This window comes from Microtus oregoni, unplaced genomic scaffold (assembly GCF_018167655.1).
Source record: "Microtus oregoni isolate MIOR12 unplaced genomic scaffold, Mior012 000073F_001, whole genome shotgun sequence".
Classification (NCBI taxonomy): domain Eukaryota; kingdom Metazoa; phylum Chordata; class Mammalia; order Rodentia; family Cricetidae; genus Microtus; species Microtus oregoni.
Genome location: NW_024543981.1, coordinates 2,817,656 through 2,834,969, shown reverse-complemented (window position 1 = coordinate 2,834,969; position 17,314 = coordinate 2,817,656). Strand labels below are relative to the sequence as shown.

Genomic DNA, 17,314 nt, shown 5'->3' with positions numbered 1-17,314 from the left:
GGGAGATAGGCTGAAAGATGAGACGGGGAAAGAAGCAGAGGGTTGGTGGAGAAGTGGGGATGGGAAAGAATGGAAGGGGAAACAAGGGAGAGAGGAAGGGAACAATCACAGTGAAGAGGAAACGGGAATGCTGAGGATGAGACAAAGTAAGGGAGAGTCTGAGAAGACAGGCAGGATGAAAAATTGGAAGAGGCTGTGTTCAGAGAGTTGGCAGAAAAGAGGAGGGGCCACAAGACATCTGAGAGACCAATAGACTGAATGAGAGTGAGGCGAGAGCAAGGAGAGCAAGAGAGAGAACAAGAAGGAGAAAAAAGAAAGGAGGAAGAGATAGGAAGGAAAGGAGGGAGTAAGGGGAAAAGCTCATCTTCTGTGAACACCCAGGTTTCTGGGGTGGATAACAGAAGGAGCACATGCTCAGAAGCCAGCTAGCACTGAGCCAGGAAAAACAGAACAGGAGAAGTATAAAGAAAAGGGGCGAAGACAACAGAGCCCCTTGACTGGCGCAGAAATAGGATAAGATGAAGTCAAAGATAACAGTGGGGAGATATATCTCACTCTTCTTTCCTTACCACCTTCCTTGAATCCAACTGTGATGATTTCCTGGCTCTTTGTTGCTCTGAGCAGGCAGCCTCCTCCTGCTTTGAGAACTTTGCTTCCCTCTGTCTGGAATGTTCTTCCCTGTAGGTATCTATATTGCTCACTCCTTCATATCCCTTAGGTTGTTGAAATGTTTTCCTCTTGGTGAGGCCTATGTTGATCACCCTATTGTGAAGCAGCCCCCGCCACTTACTCCCCCTGACATTGTACCCATGCTCCTTAGTCTATGGTGTGTAGCTTGGGATGCACTATGACAGAAAAATTTAATATGCTTAGTGTCCTTCCTGTCACCACCTCTCTAGAATGTAAGCACTCTACAGGTATGAATTTTGCCAGTTTTTTTAGTTGTTGAATCCCTAGTACACAGGACAAATGTTTGTTGAATGAGTAAGTGAATTATGTTGAATATGAACAATTTGTGAAAATTGAAAAGAGGATAAATGGAACAAATCTCTGATGTGATTGTACATTACTGTGACTTCTTTGGAACACAGACAACAGCAGAAAATTCTAATCACCATAGGGCTCCGTTCAGTTGAACTTTGGTGAATGATAATTTTAGCTAATAGGTTAACAAAGCAGGCGTACTGAATGAGGCTATTTTCCTTGATACCCCCTTTTCTGTCAGAGATGAAATGGCTGTGCAGTGGTTGTCAATAACAAATAGACTTTGGCTCGTGAAAGGGTTAGTAAGCCATGGCAGGGCAGACAGACTAATAGAAAAGGACGAGGACAGAAATGCCTGTTTGATGGAGGCTTGTTTTTTTGTTCATTTGTTTGTGGCCAGAGTACAAGGGGAGTATTGCATCTAATTTAGAGGGAGTTCTCCACACCTTCCATAGTTGCATTGTGACCAACTTGGACGCAGAGTAGGATACTTTTGAAAGGTTTATAAAGAAAGTGTGTGCTTCCTCTGGAGAGCTTAAATTGGCTGTGTCACTCAGATCCTTCCCTATCCATGGATTAGACAGCAGCTGTGAAAAAGACCCCCAGTTGTCTTTCACTGCACTTGCTGCTCAGGTATGGACGCAGCACTCTGACTGGGTTGCTTGGGCCAAATGTATTCGAGAATATACTGTCCCTCAACTGGATGCAGTAGATTGAATTTCCTCAAAACATTCAAGCATATGTGCCTTTGAAGATAATTTAAAAATCACTCAGGGTGATTGCAGTGTCTTTGTCTGCATCTTGAAATGTGGATTACTGGAAAACTGGTGTGATCTTTTCCTTCTTTGGACCTTCATTTCCATAGCAGGCTGGCTTGTGAGAGTGATCACTTCAGCGTTTTGATGCTATGATTACCTTAATTGAAGTGTTTCAGTGTAAAAGGTGGCAAAAGTGGCTGTGCTTATTCTCATTTTAATTTTTTTGGCATTTTCCCCAGGGGGATTGGCCGCAGCAGATCCTATCTGGCAGTGAGTGGCTGTCATGATCTCTACAGCACCGCTCTACAGTGGCGTGCACAACTGGACCAGTTCTGACCGGATTCGCATGTGCGGCCTCAACGAGGAGAGGTAAAGCTGTACCTAGTCACTTTTGGGGGTAGGACTTGGGGACAAGATTCCTGTTTGTTTCTAATTTTCCTCAGTCATGGGGATCGCCTGCTTTGCCACACTGTCCTTGTTCCAGTGAAAATGAGGAAGCCATCAGATGACCTTTGCCACCTAGTATTATCTGTGTCGTTATTAAGAATTGTAAGATTGTAGAGTAAAGAAAAGCTCAGGTGCTCACTGTTTCTGTTTTTTATGTCAAAGTTGGCTGCTTAAAACTCCATGTAAGAAAATAAGATTTAGATAGAAAATAAATGAACCAACAACTTCAAAAAAAAAAAAAAAAACTCCATGTAAGATATTTTCGTCTCTTGTTCAGGGCTTGGAAGAAAGTCGATCATGTAGCTTTTTATTATTTATTTATTTATTTATTTATTTTGGTTTTTCGAGACAGGGTTTCTCTGTGGTTTTGGAGCCTGTCCTGGAACTAGCTCTGTAGACCAGGCTGGTCTCGAACTCACAGAGATCCGCCTGCCTCTGCCTCCCGAGTGCTGGGATTAAAGGCGTGCGCCACCACCGCCCGGCTCATGTAGCTTTTTAAATAAATATAATTTATTTATTTTTATTTCATGTGTAGTTGTGTTTTGCCTGCATGTACATCTGTGTGAAGATATCAGATTCTCTGAAACTGGGGTTACAGGCAGTTATAAACTGTCATGTGGGTGCTAGAAGTTGAACCTGGGTCCTCTGGAGGAAAAGACAGTGTACTCTTAATTGCTGACCCATCTCTCCAGCCCCTCATCATACAGCTTTAAGGTAGGAACCGGTCGTCAGAGTTTTGGGGGCCAGTACTTCCTGCATCAGGAAACTAGCAAAAATTTGTCAAGAAGACCTTATGAAGTATCCAAGGAAGATGAGGTTTTAATATAAAATTGAGTTGCTAAGGCCTGCCTGGTTTGTGTGTGTGTTTCAGTTTTCTGATTTTTGGTTGATCAAGAGAGGCCTCTTAAAAATTATACCTCATATCGAGGGTACCCAATTGTCCTTCAGAGTTTATATTTTCCTTTTATAACCCCTGGCCAAATTGCTCTGTGTGGTGGTTATGAGACCTTTTCCAACTTCAAGGCATTGTTCTGGTATTTTAATCTATTGACTATTTAAATTCAAATACGCCATAGGAATTACAATAGGACTTTCCCTCCAGTTTAAGATCTGGTGTCTTCAAAAAGAAAAAGAAATAAAGAGCCTGGTTTAGGTCAGTTGAGATGGTTCACTGGGTAAAGATGCTTGCTGCTAAGTCTGACAACCTGAGTTTGATCCTCAGAACCCATTAGTTGTAAGGAGAAAATAAGTCCCACAGGTTGTCCTCTGATGTTCACGTGGACACACCAGTGCTACCCTACACCTCAAATAACTCAATGAATGTAAAAAAGAAATACAGCTGGAGTTTCCCTGGTAAACCTAAAAGCCGTCCGTGTGTTGGGAGAGGTAATGTTGATAATTTTGAAGAGAAAAAAGAATGACAACTTTTGCTTTTATATACTAGGATTTTGTGGCTCTAGGGATGAAATACTGGGACTCAGGAATGCTCAGCTTCATGTTTGTGGGTTGTTTGTGTGGTTGGTTGGTTTTTGTTTTTCGAGACAAGGTTTCTTTGTGTAGCCCTGCCTGTCCTGGAGCTAGTTCTGTAGACCAGGTTGGTTTGGAACTCACAGAGATCCACCTGCCTCTGCCTCCTGAATGCTGGGATTAAAGGTGTGCTTGTTTTTTTTTTAAAAAAAATGATTTTTTTTCTTTAGTTCCTAATTAGAGAAGTACTTACTTGTCTGAGACTAAGTTTAGGAGAATAAGCCCTTTTATTTTTTTACTCTATTAGCACCTGATAGCTTTTTGGGTTTTGTACTGAGAAATGCATTTAGAGATGGATTTAAAAAAGAAATTTAATTTTAGAATACAAAAATCAAAACCAATGAAAATAAAGTGAAATTCTTCTGGGAGACAGCAGAAAGAAAAAGATTTTCCTTTGTCTATGAGGTCTGTTCTCAGATCATTCTGAGAGATGATCTTTGTCTGTGAGGTCTGTTCTCAGATCATTCTGAGAGATGATCTTTGGCAAGGCAAGGTGCTGGTTGTGATTTGTGAGTATGCACTGCTCGACCATGTTGTTCTAGTTATAAGTAGTTGAGGCTGACTTAGAGCTGTGAGCCTGAACCTTCAAGACGCTAGTGCACAAGCTAGGCATGGTTACTCATGTCTGTAATCCCAGTTCTCAGGAGGCTAAGGCAGGAATACTGTGGATTTGAGACCGCGCCTGGGCTACATATTAAGTTTTAGGCTAGCCTTGGCTATATAAGTGAGACTGTCTCAGTAAAGCAGGCAGTTGTGTGCTAACCTGAGAAATTAAAAAAACAGTGGACAAATTACTTTGGTTCACTGTCTGTGCTATATTCCTTCCAAGAAGGGAGTTGGAAGTAGATGTGAAATTCTATTTTTACAGACCTTTCTTTAGATGCTAAATTAGCAAATATGCCCAGTGGTTAAGGTGACCTTTTAAACATTGTCATTTCTGATCCCATCTTCCCTTTGTCGCCTTCTTACCACAGTCTAAGCTATGTTACAGCTGATTTCCAAAATGTAATCTCACCCTATGTGTTCTTTTTTTTGAGTCAGTGTCTCTTTCCTGCTGCCCAGGCTGACCTGGATCTTACTATTATAACCTAGGTAGACCTCTGACTTGTAGTAATCCTACTGCTTCAGCCCAACTGCTAGGATGTCATGTGTGAGCAACCATGCCTGGTAATTAATATTACACATATACTATATAATATGTCTTTTCTCTCTCTATATATATTTTTTTCTATGCGTATGGGTGTTTTGCCTGCATGTATGTCTGTGCACCATGTGTATGCCTGGTACCCATAAAGATCAAATAAAGGGCATCAGATGCCTAGAAATGGACTTGCAAATGGTTGTGAGCTGTCATGTGAGTGTTGGGAATCAAACTCAGGTCCCTTGAAGAGTAGCAAGTTCTTTTAACTGCTGAGCCATCTCTCCAGTCCCCACCCTCGCCCCCATTTTGGAAACAAGAGTCTTGCTATGTAGCATGGGAAGAAAGTCTTTCTGTCTTAGCCTCCAAAGTACTGTGAAAAACCATCTTTCCTCATCCTTTCCAACTTACTGTAGACCTTACAGTTTTGAGGTATAAAGTTGTATTTGGGGATAAACTTAAGATGATATTGTAGAAGTCTGCCCAGCTTCATCAAATATGGTTGAGAACAGAAGGCATTGCCTTTTTGACTGTTTCAGGCAGTTGGTCAGCTTTATAGTCAAACCTCCAGCTAAATCAGCTTGCTTGCTTCTGGCATTTAATTAAGTATTTAGTCAGTACAAAAGCAAACTGGTAAAAAAAAAAAAGCAAACTGGTAGTACATCTTAGTACATTGCTGGTAAGTGCTGAGGTGTGGTGTGAACAGGTCCTATGGAGTCTCGATGCAAGAATGATGCATTTTCATGGGACTATCAGAGGACAGAGGACAGTGCCATCCTGAGCCCAGGCTGGAGAGACGAATTAGGAGTTTGGGGTGAAGGCCAATATCCATATTTCCTTGAGTGTTTGGGGAAGGCCTTGGCTGGAGTAAAGGGGGTCCTGGAGGAGCAGTAAGACTTCAAATAGGAAAAGTCTCAGGGACTGGTAAGAGGCTGGTCTCATGCGTTCTAGGCTGACTATTTCTCTTAGACCAACAGGAACTGAAAAGGGCCTGCATGACAGGTCCAGGTGTGTTAGCCTTTAATAATTAGGAAAACAGCTGAGAGGTGGTGGCTCATTTTGGTTGAGTTCAACAAATCCTTGAGCATACCAGCTGGCTTCTACTGGGAAGAAACAGAATTTATTTCTAGTCCTGATGGGAAGCTCCTTATATTTTCTCCTCACCTTTATCCCCATAACCTTGCTCAGTTGACCCAGCCCCCTCCCCACCTCTGCCTTTCTGATCCCAGGCTTCTCTCTCAGTGGAGTGTTTTTTAAATATTTGCTCAGCTTTGCATCCCCCTCAGAGGATTTGAAACATCATCGCACGCATTTTCCCAGAGCTTGGGGGCTGGTGGTGAGGCTTAGGCATGGCTGGAGTAGCCAGAAGTGCTGCTTCTGCTGCCACCACCCGCTTCTCTGCCTGACTCTAGGCTTCCCTGGTAACTGCTGGCTTGCAAGAACATAGCTTCTGCTTCGAAGCAGGATTTCTGCCCAAGGAGCAGCCGACCAAGTGGGGAGGGTGCATGGTCAGGAGGGGAAAGAATGTAAACAAATAGTGCCTTCCCATGTGGAGTTTTGGAGGCAGGGACTGCTGTTTCCCCCTCACCCCCGCAGCCCTCCCGCTAAACCATCCCTGGTGATTCTAGTTGGAACATGCTTCTTCAGCCCAAGGCTTGGTGCATATAGGTCCTGCTTTTCTGGTCTCTCTGGAGTTGATGTGAAAAGTGTGTTTTCCCTTTCCTTGGGGCCCTCCCCTTCCTCAAGACCCCCAACTGCCTCCAAAGCCCTTGCCTCACAGTCATTCTGTTTGTTCCAGCCTTGGAACTCTCCCACTTCTGCCACCCTAGCTGTTTTTTAAAGGGGACAAGCCTTTCCCCCTTGGTTAGCCCCTTCTGGAGCACTGAAAAGATGGGGAGAGGACTGTTCTGATCCCCATTGCCATTTTTGGTTCTTTTGCCCCAGGTACTATTTGGGAGTCCCTGTTTAGTCAGAGGGAGAGAGTTATTTGCAGGGTACTCCTCCTTGTTGGAGTTGGCTGCAGGCACCCCAAATACCTTTAGACTAGAGTGGTTGGTAAGGCAGGGGCTGACTTTTCTTCACAGGCTGTATTGGATCTCTGGCAGGGCTCCAAAGATGGCAGGCAAAATCAAACAAAGAGCAGGCAGAACAGTCTTATGCTTTGCCCACCAAGAAAACTTGCTGCAGCTTTGTTCTTTGACCCCCACCTCCTCTGCAGCCACTCCCACCCTGGCGGCTGCCCTATTGATATGCTCCCTAGTGCAGGGGCAGTGTGTTCCTGCTGCACTTAGAGTACCAAACTTTGACTGGGTGTTTGTCCTTCAACTTTAGCAGTTTTATCCTTTTGTTTATTTGTTTTGTCAAATGTAACATTTTTGAAGATTCTTACCTTAATTTAGAGAGTTCTTTACGAAAAGGTGGGGGATACAGTTGGGTTTTTCTCCGTTGAGCCGCAGCTTTCTGGCCTTAAGCCTTTACTTATGGCACATACCAATGTGAACGTGAAGTCCGTGGCTTTGAGGGGCTCCCTTTGGGAAGGGAGGAAATGTGGTGGTACAGAGAGGCTGAAGGGAAGGTGCTCCTTGTGTATTATGTATGAGATGGGAAGATGCTGGCTGGAGCCAGATAGAGTTCTAGAACCATTCCTTTGTAGAAAAAGAAATATTTGTTCGTTTGTTTGTTGTATCGTTTTGCAGGGTTTAAATTAAGATAGGGTCTTATGATGTAGTCTTGCTAAGGACTTGAAATTCCTTACCTAGACCAGGGTCTAGGCTGGCCTTGAACTCTGCCTCTGCCTCCTGAGTGCCAGGATTTAAAAAGATGTGAATCACTGCCACATTTACTCCATTTAGCTGTTGTTTGAGACAGGGTCTCCTGTAGCCCAATTAATTTTGAGTTCCTTACCTTCCGGTCTCCACTTCCTAAGTGTTCAAATTACAAACACATGACACATGCTTGGCTAAAATGTAGTACTTTTAAAGAGCCTCTTAGTGTCAGTGACCAGATAGCCTCAAATCAGCGTCGTTGTATGTGCTGGTAAATGTGAATGTGTACAGTCTCCAGGCATGCCCGGACCACTGGATGAATAGGGGATTCAGATTTGGATTAGACTTAAACACAATGGGAATGGTGATTTGTTTTGGAAGAGATTTACCCTAATATGGCACTTTCCATATAGACTTGAAACAAGCTGAGATTTAAAATGAAATGAATTTGCATGCTGTTGAGGCTGTTGAGTTCACATCTATCTCTGTTTTGATGATGCCCTGAATTCCTAGATTGAAATGGTCACCTTGATGGGTAAGCTCCAGGGCAAAGGAGAAGGTGCTAAGATGGAGTTCTCCCACACTTTTTGTGAGAACACTAGAAAGCAGGATAAGTAGCCCCAAATTCTGGTCAGACGAGGCTCCTATTGAAGAACCTGCAAAGCCGTATGCAGAGACTGCTTTGCCTCCTTGATCCCCTTAGTACTCTGCTATCCCTGAAGCCGCCGTGAAAAGTGAGATAGGAGGGTTTTGTGGGAAGGCAGAGAAGCAGGGCCGTCTAGAGAAAGTGTCAGTGGCCTAAGTCTGAGCCATATGTCCCTTTTCTGGTTGTGTCTTCCCTGCCAGAAGAGCACCTCTTTCTGATGAGGAATCCACGACAGGTGACTGCCAGCACTTTGGATCTCAGGAGTTTTGTGTCAGCAGCAGTTTTTCCAAGGTAAGGATCTATGTTTTGTTATATGCTGCCCATCAAAGAGTGAGCTTTCCGGGGGTATATGGCTGAGAATGGTAGCAAGAAGACAGATGTTGCTCTAGATGAGATAGAAATTGGTACATTGGTACTTTGCAGTTGGTTGAGTTGCAGAAAGGACCAGCAGTTACCTCTTAGGCCTCAGGATACTTGGATCAGCTGCTGGGAGCTTGCTAAGATGGGCATGCTGTTCTTTCATTGCAGGTGGAGCTCACAGCAGTTGGAAGTGGCAGCAATGCCCGGGGGGCAAACCCAGATGGCAGTACAACAGAAAAACTTGGGCACAGGTCAGAAGATCAGCCTGATGATTCCCAGCCAAAAATGGACTATGTTGGGAATGCAGGAGAGGCCGAGGGCCTCCTGATGCCACTGAGCAGCCCAGGAGACGGGCTTAAGCTGCCCACTCCTGATAGCACTGAGGCCAGCCATAGCAGGGCCAATTGCTCCTGGACTCCCCTAAGCACCCAAATGAGCAAACAGGTTGACTGCTCGCCAGCCGGGGTAAAGGCTTTGGACTCTCGGCACAGTGTTGGGGAGAAGAACACTTTCATTTTGGCAACTCTGGGAACTGGAGTCCCTGTGGAGGGAACCCTGCCTCTAGTTACCACTAACTTCAGTCAGCTTCCGGCACCTATCTGCCCTCCTGCCCCTGGGTCGGCCTCTGTGTCCCCATCAGTTCCCGATCCATTCCAAGTTCCCCTTTCTGTCCCAGCCCCGGTGCCCCACTCAGGACTAGTTCCAGTCCAAGTTGCCACATCGGCTTCAGCTTCTTCTCCTCCCCTAGCACCAGTGCCCACTCTAGCTCCAGCACCGCCCTCGGTGCCTACTCTCATCTCTGATTCAAACCCTCTTTCCGTGTCAGCCTCTGTCTTGGTGCCTGTGCCAGCCTCTGCTCCCCACTCAGTCCCAGTGCCACTGTCGGCTCCTGCTCCTACTCCTCTCACTGTCTCTGTTTCTGCACCTCCCTTGGCCCTGATCCAGGCTCCTGTGCCTCCTTCAGCTCCCACTTTGGTCCTTGCTTCTGTCCCAACTCCGGTTCTAGCTCCCATGCCAGCATCCACGCCTCCAGCAGCTCCTGCCCCTCCATCTGTGCCAATGCCCACTCCAACCCCATCTTCTGGCCCGCCTTCTACCCCCACGCTTATCCCTGCTTTTGCTCCTACACCGGTGCCTGCACCCACCCCGGCCCCAATCTTTACTCCAGCCCCCACGCCCATGCCGGCTGCCACACCAGCTGCCATCCCCACCTCAGCACCCATTCCAGCCTCCTTCAGTTTGAGTCGAGTGTGTTTTCCTGCAGCTCAGGCACCAGCTATGCAAAAAGTTCCCCTGTCTTTTCAGCCAGGGACAGTGTTGACCCCTAACCAGCCGCTGGTATACATCCCACCTCCGAGTTGTGGGCAGCCACTCAGTGTGGCTACACTGCCAACTACTCTGGGAGTCTCTTCCACACTCACGCTCCCAGTTCTGCCATCTTACCTACAGGATAGGTGTCTTCCGGGTGTGTTGGCCTCCCCAGAGCTCCGCTCTTATCCTTATGCATTTTCTGTGGCCCGGCCTTTGGCTTCAGATTCGAAGTTGGTCTCTTTAGAGGTGAACAGGCTCTCCTGTACGTCCCCATCCAGCAGCACTAACACCCAGCCTGCTCCTGATGGGGTCCCTGGACCTTTGGCAGATACCTCCCTCACCACTGCTTCTGCCAAGGTGCTTCCAACTTCACAACCTTTGCTGCCAGCCCCCAGCGGGAACTCAGTCCCACCACACCCCTCCAAGATGCCAGGGGTCACCGAGCAACAAACAGAAGGAACTTCTGTTACCTTCTCTCCTCTTAAGTCACCTCCACAACTGGAGAGAGAGATGGCCTCTCCACCCGAGTGCAGTGAGATGCCTCTTGACCTCTCTTCCAAGTCCAACCGTCAGAAGCTTCCATTGCCGAACCAGCGTAAAACACCTCCCATGCCTGTTTTGACCCCTGTGCACACCAGCAGCAAGGCCCTCCTTTCCACAGTCCTGTCTAGGTCTCAGCGCACAACTCAAGCTGCTGGCAGCAATGTCACTTCCTGCCTGGGCTCCACTTCTTCACCTTTTGTTATCTTTCCTGAGATGGTGAGGAATGGAGACCCAAGCACCTGGGTAAAAAACTCAACTGCTCTGATCAGCACCATTCCTGGCACATATGTGGGAGTGGCCAACCCAGTGCCTGCATCCCTGCTGTTGAACAAGGACCCTAACCTGGGCCTTAATCGAGATCCTCGCCATCTCCCCAAGCAGGAGCCTATCTCCATCATTGATCAAGGAGAGCCTAAGAGCACTGGTGCCACTTGTGGCAAGAAAGGCAGCCAGGCTGGTGCTGAGGGACAGCAAAGCACAGTCAAATCCCGTTATACCCCAGCCCGCATTGCCCCTGGGCTGCCAGGGTGCCAAACCAAGGAGCTATCTTTATGGAAACCTACAGGGCTGGCAAATATGTACCCACGATGTTCTGTCAATGGGAAACCCACTAGCACCCAGGTCCTGCCTGTTGGCTGGTCACCATACCACCAAGCATCTCTGCTTTCTATTGGCATTTCCAGTGCCGGGCAACTAACCCCCAATCAGGGGGTGCCTATCAGGCCCACCAGCATTGTTTCTGAGTTTTCTGGTGTGTCATCTCTTGGCTCCAATGAAGCTGTTCATGGACTTCCTGAGGGGCAGCCACGGCCTGGGGGCCCCTTTGCTTCAGAACAGGATGCTGTCACAAAGAACAAAACTTGCCGAATTGCTGCCAAGCCTTATGAAGAACAAGTCAATCCTGTCCTCTTGACTCTCAGCCCTCAGACAGGGACCCTGGCACTGTCTGTTCAGCCTAGCAGTGGGGACATTGGAGTGAATCAGGGACCTGAAGAATCTGAGAGCCACCTCTGCCCTGATAGTACTCCTAAGATGGAAGGCCCCCAGGCAGCCTGTGGCCTGAAGCTGGCAGGAGACACAAAGCCTAAAAACCAAGTGCTTGCTACCTATATGTCCCATGAGCTGGTCCTGGCCACACCCCAGAACTTGTGCAAGATGCCTGAGCTGCCTTTGCTACCTCATGACAGCCACTCTAAGGAACTCATTTTAGATGTGGTTCCAAGCAGCAAGAGGGGCCCCAGCACAGACCTTTCACAGCTTGGAAGTCAGGTGGATCTGGGGCGGGTGAAAATGGAGAAAGTGGATGGTGATGTGGTCTTCAATTTAGCCAACTGCTTCCGGGCTGATGGTCTCCCAGCAGTTCCCCAGAGGGGCCTGGCTGAAGCTCGGGCTAAAGCTGGGCAAACTCGAGTCAAGCGGGAAAGCGTTGGGGTCTTTACTTGCAAGAACAGTTGGCAACCAGATGAAGAGACAGAATCTCTGCCACCCAAAAAGGTGAAGTGTAACAAAGAAAAGGAAACCGAGGAAGAGCCACAGCAGCAGCAGCAGCAGCAGCCACCACCGCCACCTCAGCCACAGGATAAGCCCGTGGTCCAGAGTTTCCTGGGATCCAAGGTAGGTACCAGTATATGGCTGAGAACTTCTGATGGTCTGCTTCGCTTGTGGGTCTCTGCTGAATTTGGTGCCCTCCCTCCCAATTCCTAGATAGTGTTCTTGAATAGCTTAACTGTGTGAACAGAGCTGATGAATGGACAGAGCTTTTAATTCGTGGTCTCTATATTTTTTACCTGGAAAGGGCAAAGCTCATTCCATAGGATGTAGGAAATGATTTCATCCTTGGGGCCAGGGAAGCCATTGTCCTAGATAAAGCTGGAAAGCAGAAGAACATACTGGCGAAGGAAATCACTTAATCACAGGCTTTTCTCCAAGGACCAGTTCTTCCTGGTCCTTTAAAGATGATGGACCACTGGCCTTGGCAGTTTGGGGCCCAGGGAAGGAAGGAACTTTTTGATAGAGTCTTTTTGGCTCTATTTCTTCCTAGCTCTGTGACATTGATTAAGATAAAGCTTGCTAGTTAATCCCTCTTACCCTCAGTTCCTTCATCTCTGCAATGAGACAAATTGCATTTATTCTGAGGGTTGGTGGAAAGGTTAAATGAGATGTTGATATGAAATATCTAGAATGGGCAAATTGATAAGAGAAAAAGTAGCCTGATAATTGTCTAGGGCTAGGAGATTTGTTGAATAACCAATTAATGGGTTTCTGTTCAGGGTGATGAGATAGTTCCTATAGGATACCAGTGGTGATAGTTACACAATTCTGTGTTTACACTAAAAACAATTACATTGTACATGTAAGTAAGCAAATTGTACAGCATAGCTCAGTAAAGTTGTTAAAATTGATGAGATGGTGTACAAGTGCTTAAAATAGTACTTGGCACATAATTAAGCACTCAGTTGGTGTCAGTGGCTCCTTTTGTTTTTAGTATCACAAATAGAAGGACTCCTGCCCTCGTGGAGCTTATGTCTTGCCATGTTGACTTAATGATAGGTAGGCATAGATAACTGTAGGAGATGATTAGTTCAGTAGGCCAATTGAAAAATGAGTGGAGCAGAGAATAAAGTTACAGGATAAGGAGAAGGCAACCAGCACTTCCAGTCCCCCCCCCCCTTTGGAAACCAAATAATCCAGGTGTTTTGTTAGGTCACATTTTGTTGAGAAACACGTGACTGATAACTAAGCTAAGATGAGGCATTAATTCAAAACAGCCCATTGCTAGGAGTGGCCAAGAGGCAGACTAGGTTTCTGTTGCTTTCTTGAATTGTGTTTCTTTCAAAATTATTATTGCATTTATATTTATTTGTGTGTGTGTATATGTGTGGTACATGCGTGCTGCAGCATCTCTATGGAGGTCAGTGAACAATTTCAGCAGTTCTCTTTCTACTGAGTGGGCACCAAGGATTGAACTCAGATCATTACGTGTAGCAGCAAGCAGCTTTACCTGCTAATGCATCTTGCCTGCCAAAGAATTATGTTTCATTTGATGCTGCTTATCCTTTATTCTTGTTAACTGTTAACCTGAACACTGATCTTGATTCTACATCCTCCCAACTTCTTGTGTAGTTGGAATGCATCATATATTTTTACTTTCACTGCTTCCCTGGCAGAAGGTACAAACAGAAATCTCTTCTAGATGTTCTGTTATGTCTATTTTAGGATGTAAAAGTTAATGATCTAGGGCTGGAGAGATGGCTCAGTGGTTAAGAGCATTGCCTGCTCTTCCAAAGGTCCTGAGTTCAATTCCCAGCAACCACATGGTGGCTCACAACCATCTGTAATGAGGCCTGGTGCTCTCTTCTTCAGGCAAAACACGCAGACAGAATATTGTATACATAATAAATAAATTAAAAAAAAAGTTAATGCTCTATACTCAAAAGGGGCAACTAAAAAACAATATTTAGAAATAAATAGGACATGTTCAAGTTGTAGTGTATTGAATTTTATTTCTCCTGACTTAAAATAGTTGTTCTTTGGATGGACCTGAAGGCCAGATTTTAAGCAGTCATCTTCATTTTCCTCCTTTCTCTCTAGGTCTTTGTTTCTTGACACTTTGGTTCATAGGAACTAGCAGTAACTTGAGTTTCATTCAGCTTAGTCCTCCGCTGAGTAATGGGTAATGCCTGTACCTGGAGAATTGAGGTTTCTTTCACCTCAAATATTAGTGAGAGAGCTGTCATCCTCTTTGCTGGAACTGAGGTTTGATAACTGTACTGGAAGGTGATACAGATGTGATTAGGGGGAAAAGTGTCAGTCTTCATCCTAGTGACTAAGTAGCTGAGAAAACAATGAGAGAAGAATAGTTTGTTTTGGCTCACGGATTTGGAGATTTCAGTCCCTCATAGTGGGAAGAGTGTAGTGGAATAGAACAGCAGCCCGTGGCAGCCAAAAGGGAAGGCAGGAAGGAGAGAGGGAGAGAAAGAGAGACTGCAAATACAATTGAATGTCTGCAGTACTGGGCTCCCATTTTCCTATTTTGTGTTTAGGTGTGCTCTTGTGTGTGGGTGTACATGTCCCCAGGTACCTGTGTAGGCCCAAGGTCAGTCTTGGATGTGATTCTTCGTTAGCTGTCTATTTTGTGCTCTGAGACAGGGTCTTTCTCTGGAACCAGAAGCTCACCAATTATAATACAGTTGTTGAGGGATGCACCTAGCTCTGCTTCCCTAGTGCTGGGGTTAAAAGCATGAACTACCTCACTTAGTATTTTTCTGGTGATGAAACTCAGGTCCTCATGCTCTTGTGGCAAGTACTTGACCTACTGAACTACCTTCTCAGCCCATCACCTTTTCATTTTCCATCTGAGTCCTTGGCTTGTGGTTGGTATGATGTTCCCTACCTTTATGGCAGGTCTCTTCCTTTCTTAGTTAATTCTCTCTGGGGAAAAAAACACAGATACACCCAGAGTTACATAGCAGTTTGTCAATTTAGCCAAGTTGGCAAATCAAGATTGACCACCACATAACTTCAAAGTTTTTTGTTGTTTTGTTTTGGTTATTTTTGGTTTTGTTGTTGCTCTTTGTTTTTTTTTTTAGTTTTTGAGACAGGATTTCTCTGCGTAGTCCTGGCTGTCCTGGAACACGCTCTGTAGACCAGGCTGGCCTCGAACTCAGAGATCCACCTGCCTCTGCTTCTTGAGTGCTGGGATTAAAGGCGTGCCCCACCATACCCAGCTGACTTTGAGTGTGTTTAATGCTTCTCACATTCCCTACATCAACTATCTTATCCCATTCTTTTTTTGTTTGTTTCTGTTTTTTGAGATGATTTTTTTTTTTTCGGTAGCCCTGGCTATACTGGAACTCACTCTGTAGACCAGGCTGGCTTTGAACTCACAGAGATCTACCTTCCTCTGCCTCCCAAGTGCTGGGATTAAAGGTGTGTGCCACCACCACCCGACTTATCCCGTTTTTGTTTAGTGTCATAGAGGGACCTGAAAGCTTGTGAAAATCTGTGGCTTTGGGGTAAAGTTCTTGTAGTGTGTAATCTGATAAACCAGCAGTAGATGGGAATGGGACTGAGCAGCAATAGTTGATGAAGAGACAGCAAATAGGGGAGGAGATTTTTGAAGACTGATGAGAAAAGGCCCAGATCTGAAGGCCAGCAGTCCCAGCTCTATCTTTCTTACTGCAGGTATAAATAAGCTATTTTGCAGGGTGGCCTGGTAGTGGCATCCCTTGTGTTAGTATGGACGCTAGACTGTGTGTGGCCCAGAAAAAGTCAGTTGACCTATTATCTTAGAGGCTCAGTTTCTTCATCTGTTCATTGAGATAGTTGTTATGATAAAGCAAATGCTAGAGTTCAAGGTGATACAGAGTGTAAAGCAGCCTTTAATGTATACTCAGCTTCACTATGAATGGTATACCAAACTAGGCCCTGTCCATTATCTTCACAGGGAGATGGGAATCACATCTCCTATGTAATGTTCCTCTTCTTGCTGTAGTTAAATCCATTTTCTGGCCTTAACTGGTACATGAGAAAAATTTTTCTTGACAGTTCTCAGAATTATTTTCAATTGATAGTAATACTATTCACAGTGATGTTGCTTAAACTATGTAGCTATCCAACTTGCGGAAGAGGCATTTTTCTTTAATCCCTATCTCTTGTCTACAGGTATACACAGTATGGGTCCTGACTTTGGACCTTTTAAAACAACTTTGGATGTGTGTTCAGGGGCCATAAATACAGATTTTGTAGACATCTTTAAAATTATATGGATGCCTGAAGGGAACAGCAAGGTCATTTGACTCAGTCCAAGGGAACCCTTATAGCCCACTGTGTCCTATATTGCTGTGACACAAACACCCCCAGTCTTAACTCTAGGAAGTTCATATCCATGCATGAGCAGCAGGCACATAACTGTGGGAGAACATTCTTAAGAAGCAAACCTGACCCCAGATCTGACTCTTTCTACTTTTTCATAGTGCCGGAAGCTGCCTGGAGACCCCCAGGAACCCACCAAGCAAAGTCCCAGAGGGGCTTCAGATTCAGGAAAAGAGCACAATGGAGTCAGGGGAAAGCACAAGCACCTGAAGCCAACAAAACCAGAGTCCCAGCCTCCAGGAAAACGAGCTGACGGTCATGAGGAAGGTACCCCAAAGGCTATGCATGACCTTGTAGCCTAAGCTCCCCAGGGAGCCAGTGGAATTTTGGTGGGGAGAGAATAGTTGAAAGATTGAGTAGAAAATGAATCCTTCTCTGCTGTGGAGTAGAGATAGAATTGGAACCTCTGAAGTTCAACAGCCAAGGAGGATGGATGTATTCTGGCCTAATGCATTAGAGTACCACACATTCTGAAGTCTTAACATTGAATAAGGTGACTTGTAAACAGATAGGAGTTCTACAATAGAGTCACTAACCCATTTCCATGAGGTGGGATTAAGACTCAAAGAAAAAGCAGCTGTAAGAATACTTAGACAAAAACAGCAGAATTGGGATTCATAACACTGTTTTCTCTACCTTTTGTTATGTTGGAAAACTCCCATTCTAAAAAGGTTAAAAACCAATAGCTGACTAGCTCGCTTACTAGAAAGGTTTACAGATGTCTCAAGCCCTTTTTTAATCATTTAAGGATACCCAGAATGTTTGGGTTGGGTGTGGGATATGCTTGACCTGTATACTCTGTTGTAAATGGTCCCTCAGTGCTTTCATGGGAGATGACCCAGGCAATCCTGGCTACAATAGTCCACGTTCAGGATCTTTCTCATTGGACATGACCTACCTCTTTTACTTTGTTCTTGTATACTTGTTTCCATTTGTCTACCTCTTCCTGCCTTAACTTGCT

General features: G+C 45.4%; 1 protein-coding gene across 1 annotated transcript in view; it reads left to right on the top strand.

Moving 5' to 3' along the window:
- Positions 1 to 17,314, top strand: part of LOC121441068 (BCL-6 corepressor-like protein 1) — a 66,486-nt gene that overhangs the window by 16,211 nt on the left and 32,961 nt on the right. Inside the window, exons 2-5 of the mRNA XM_041642203.1 lie at positions 1,982 to 2,111; positions 8,466 to 8,556; positions 8,794 to 12,093; positions 16,455 to 16,620. Of these exons, the coding sequence (XP_041498137.1) occupies positions 2,026 to 2,111; positions 8,466 to 8,556; positions 8,794 to 12,093; positions 16,455 to 16,620 (3,643 nt within the window). The 5' untranslated portion in view covers positions 1,982 to 2,025. The remainder of the gene's footprint in view (positions 1 to 1,981; positions 2,112 to 8,465; positions 8,557 to 8,793; positions 12,094 to 16,454; positions 16,621 to 17,314) is intronic.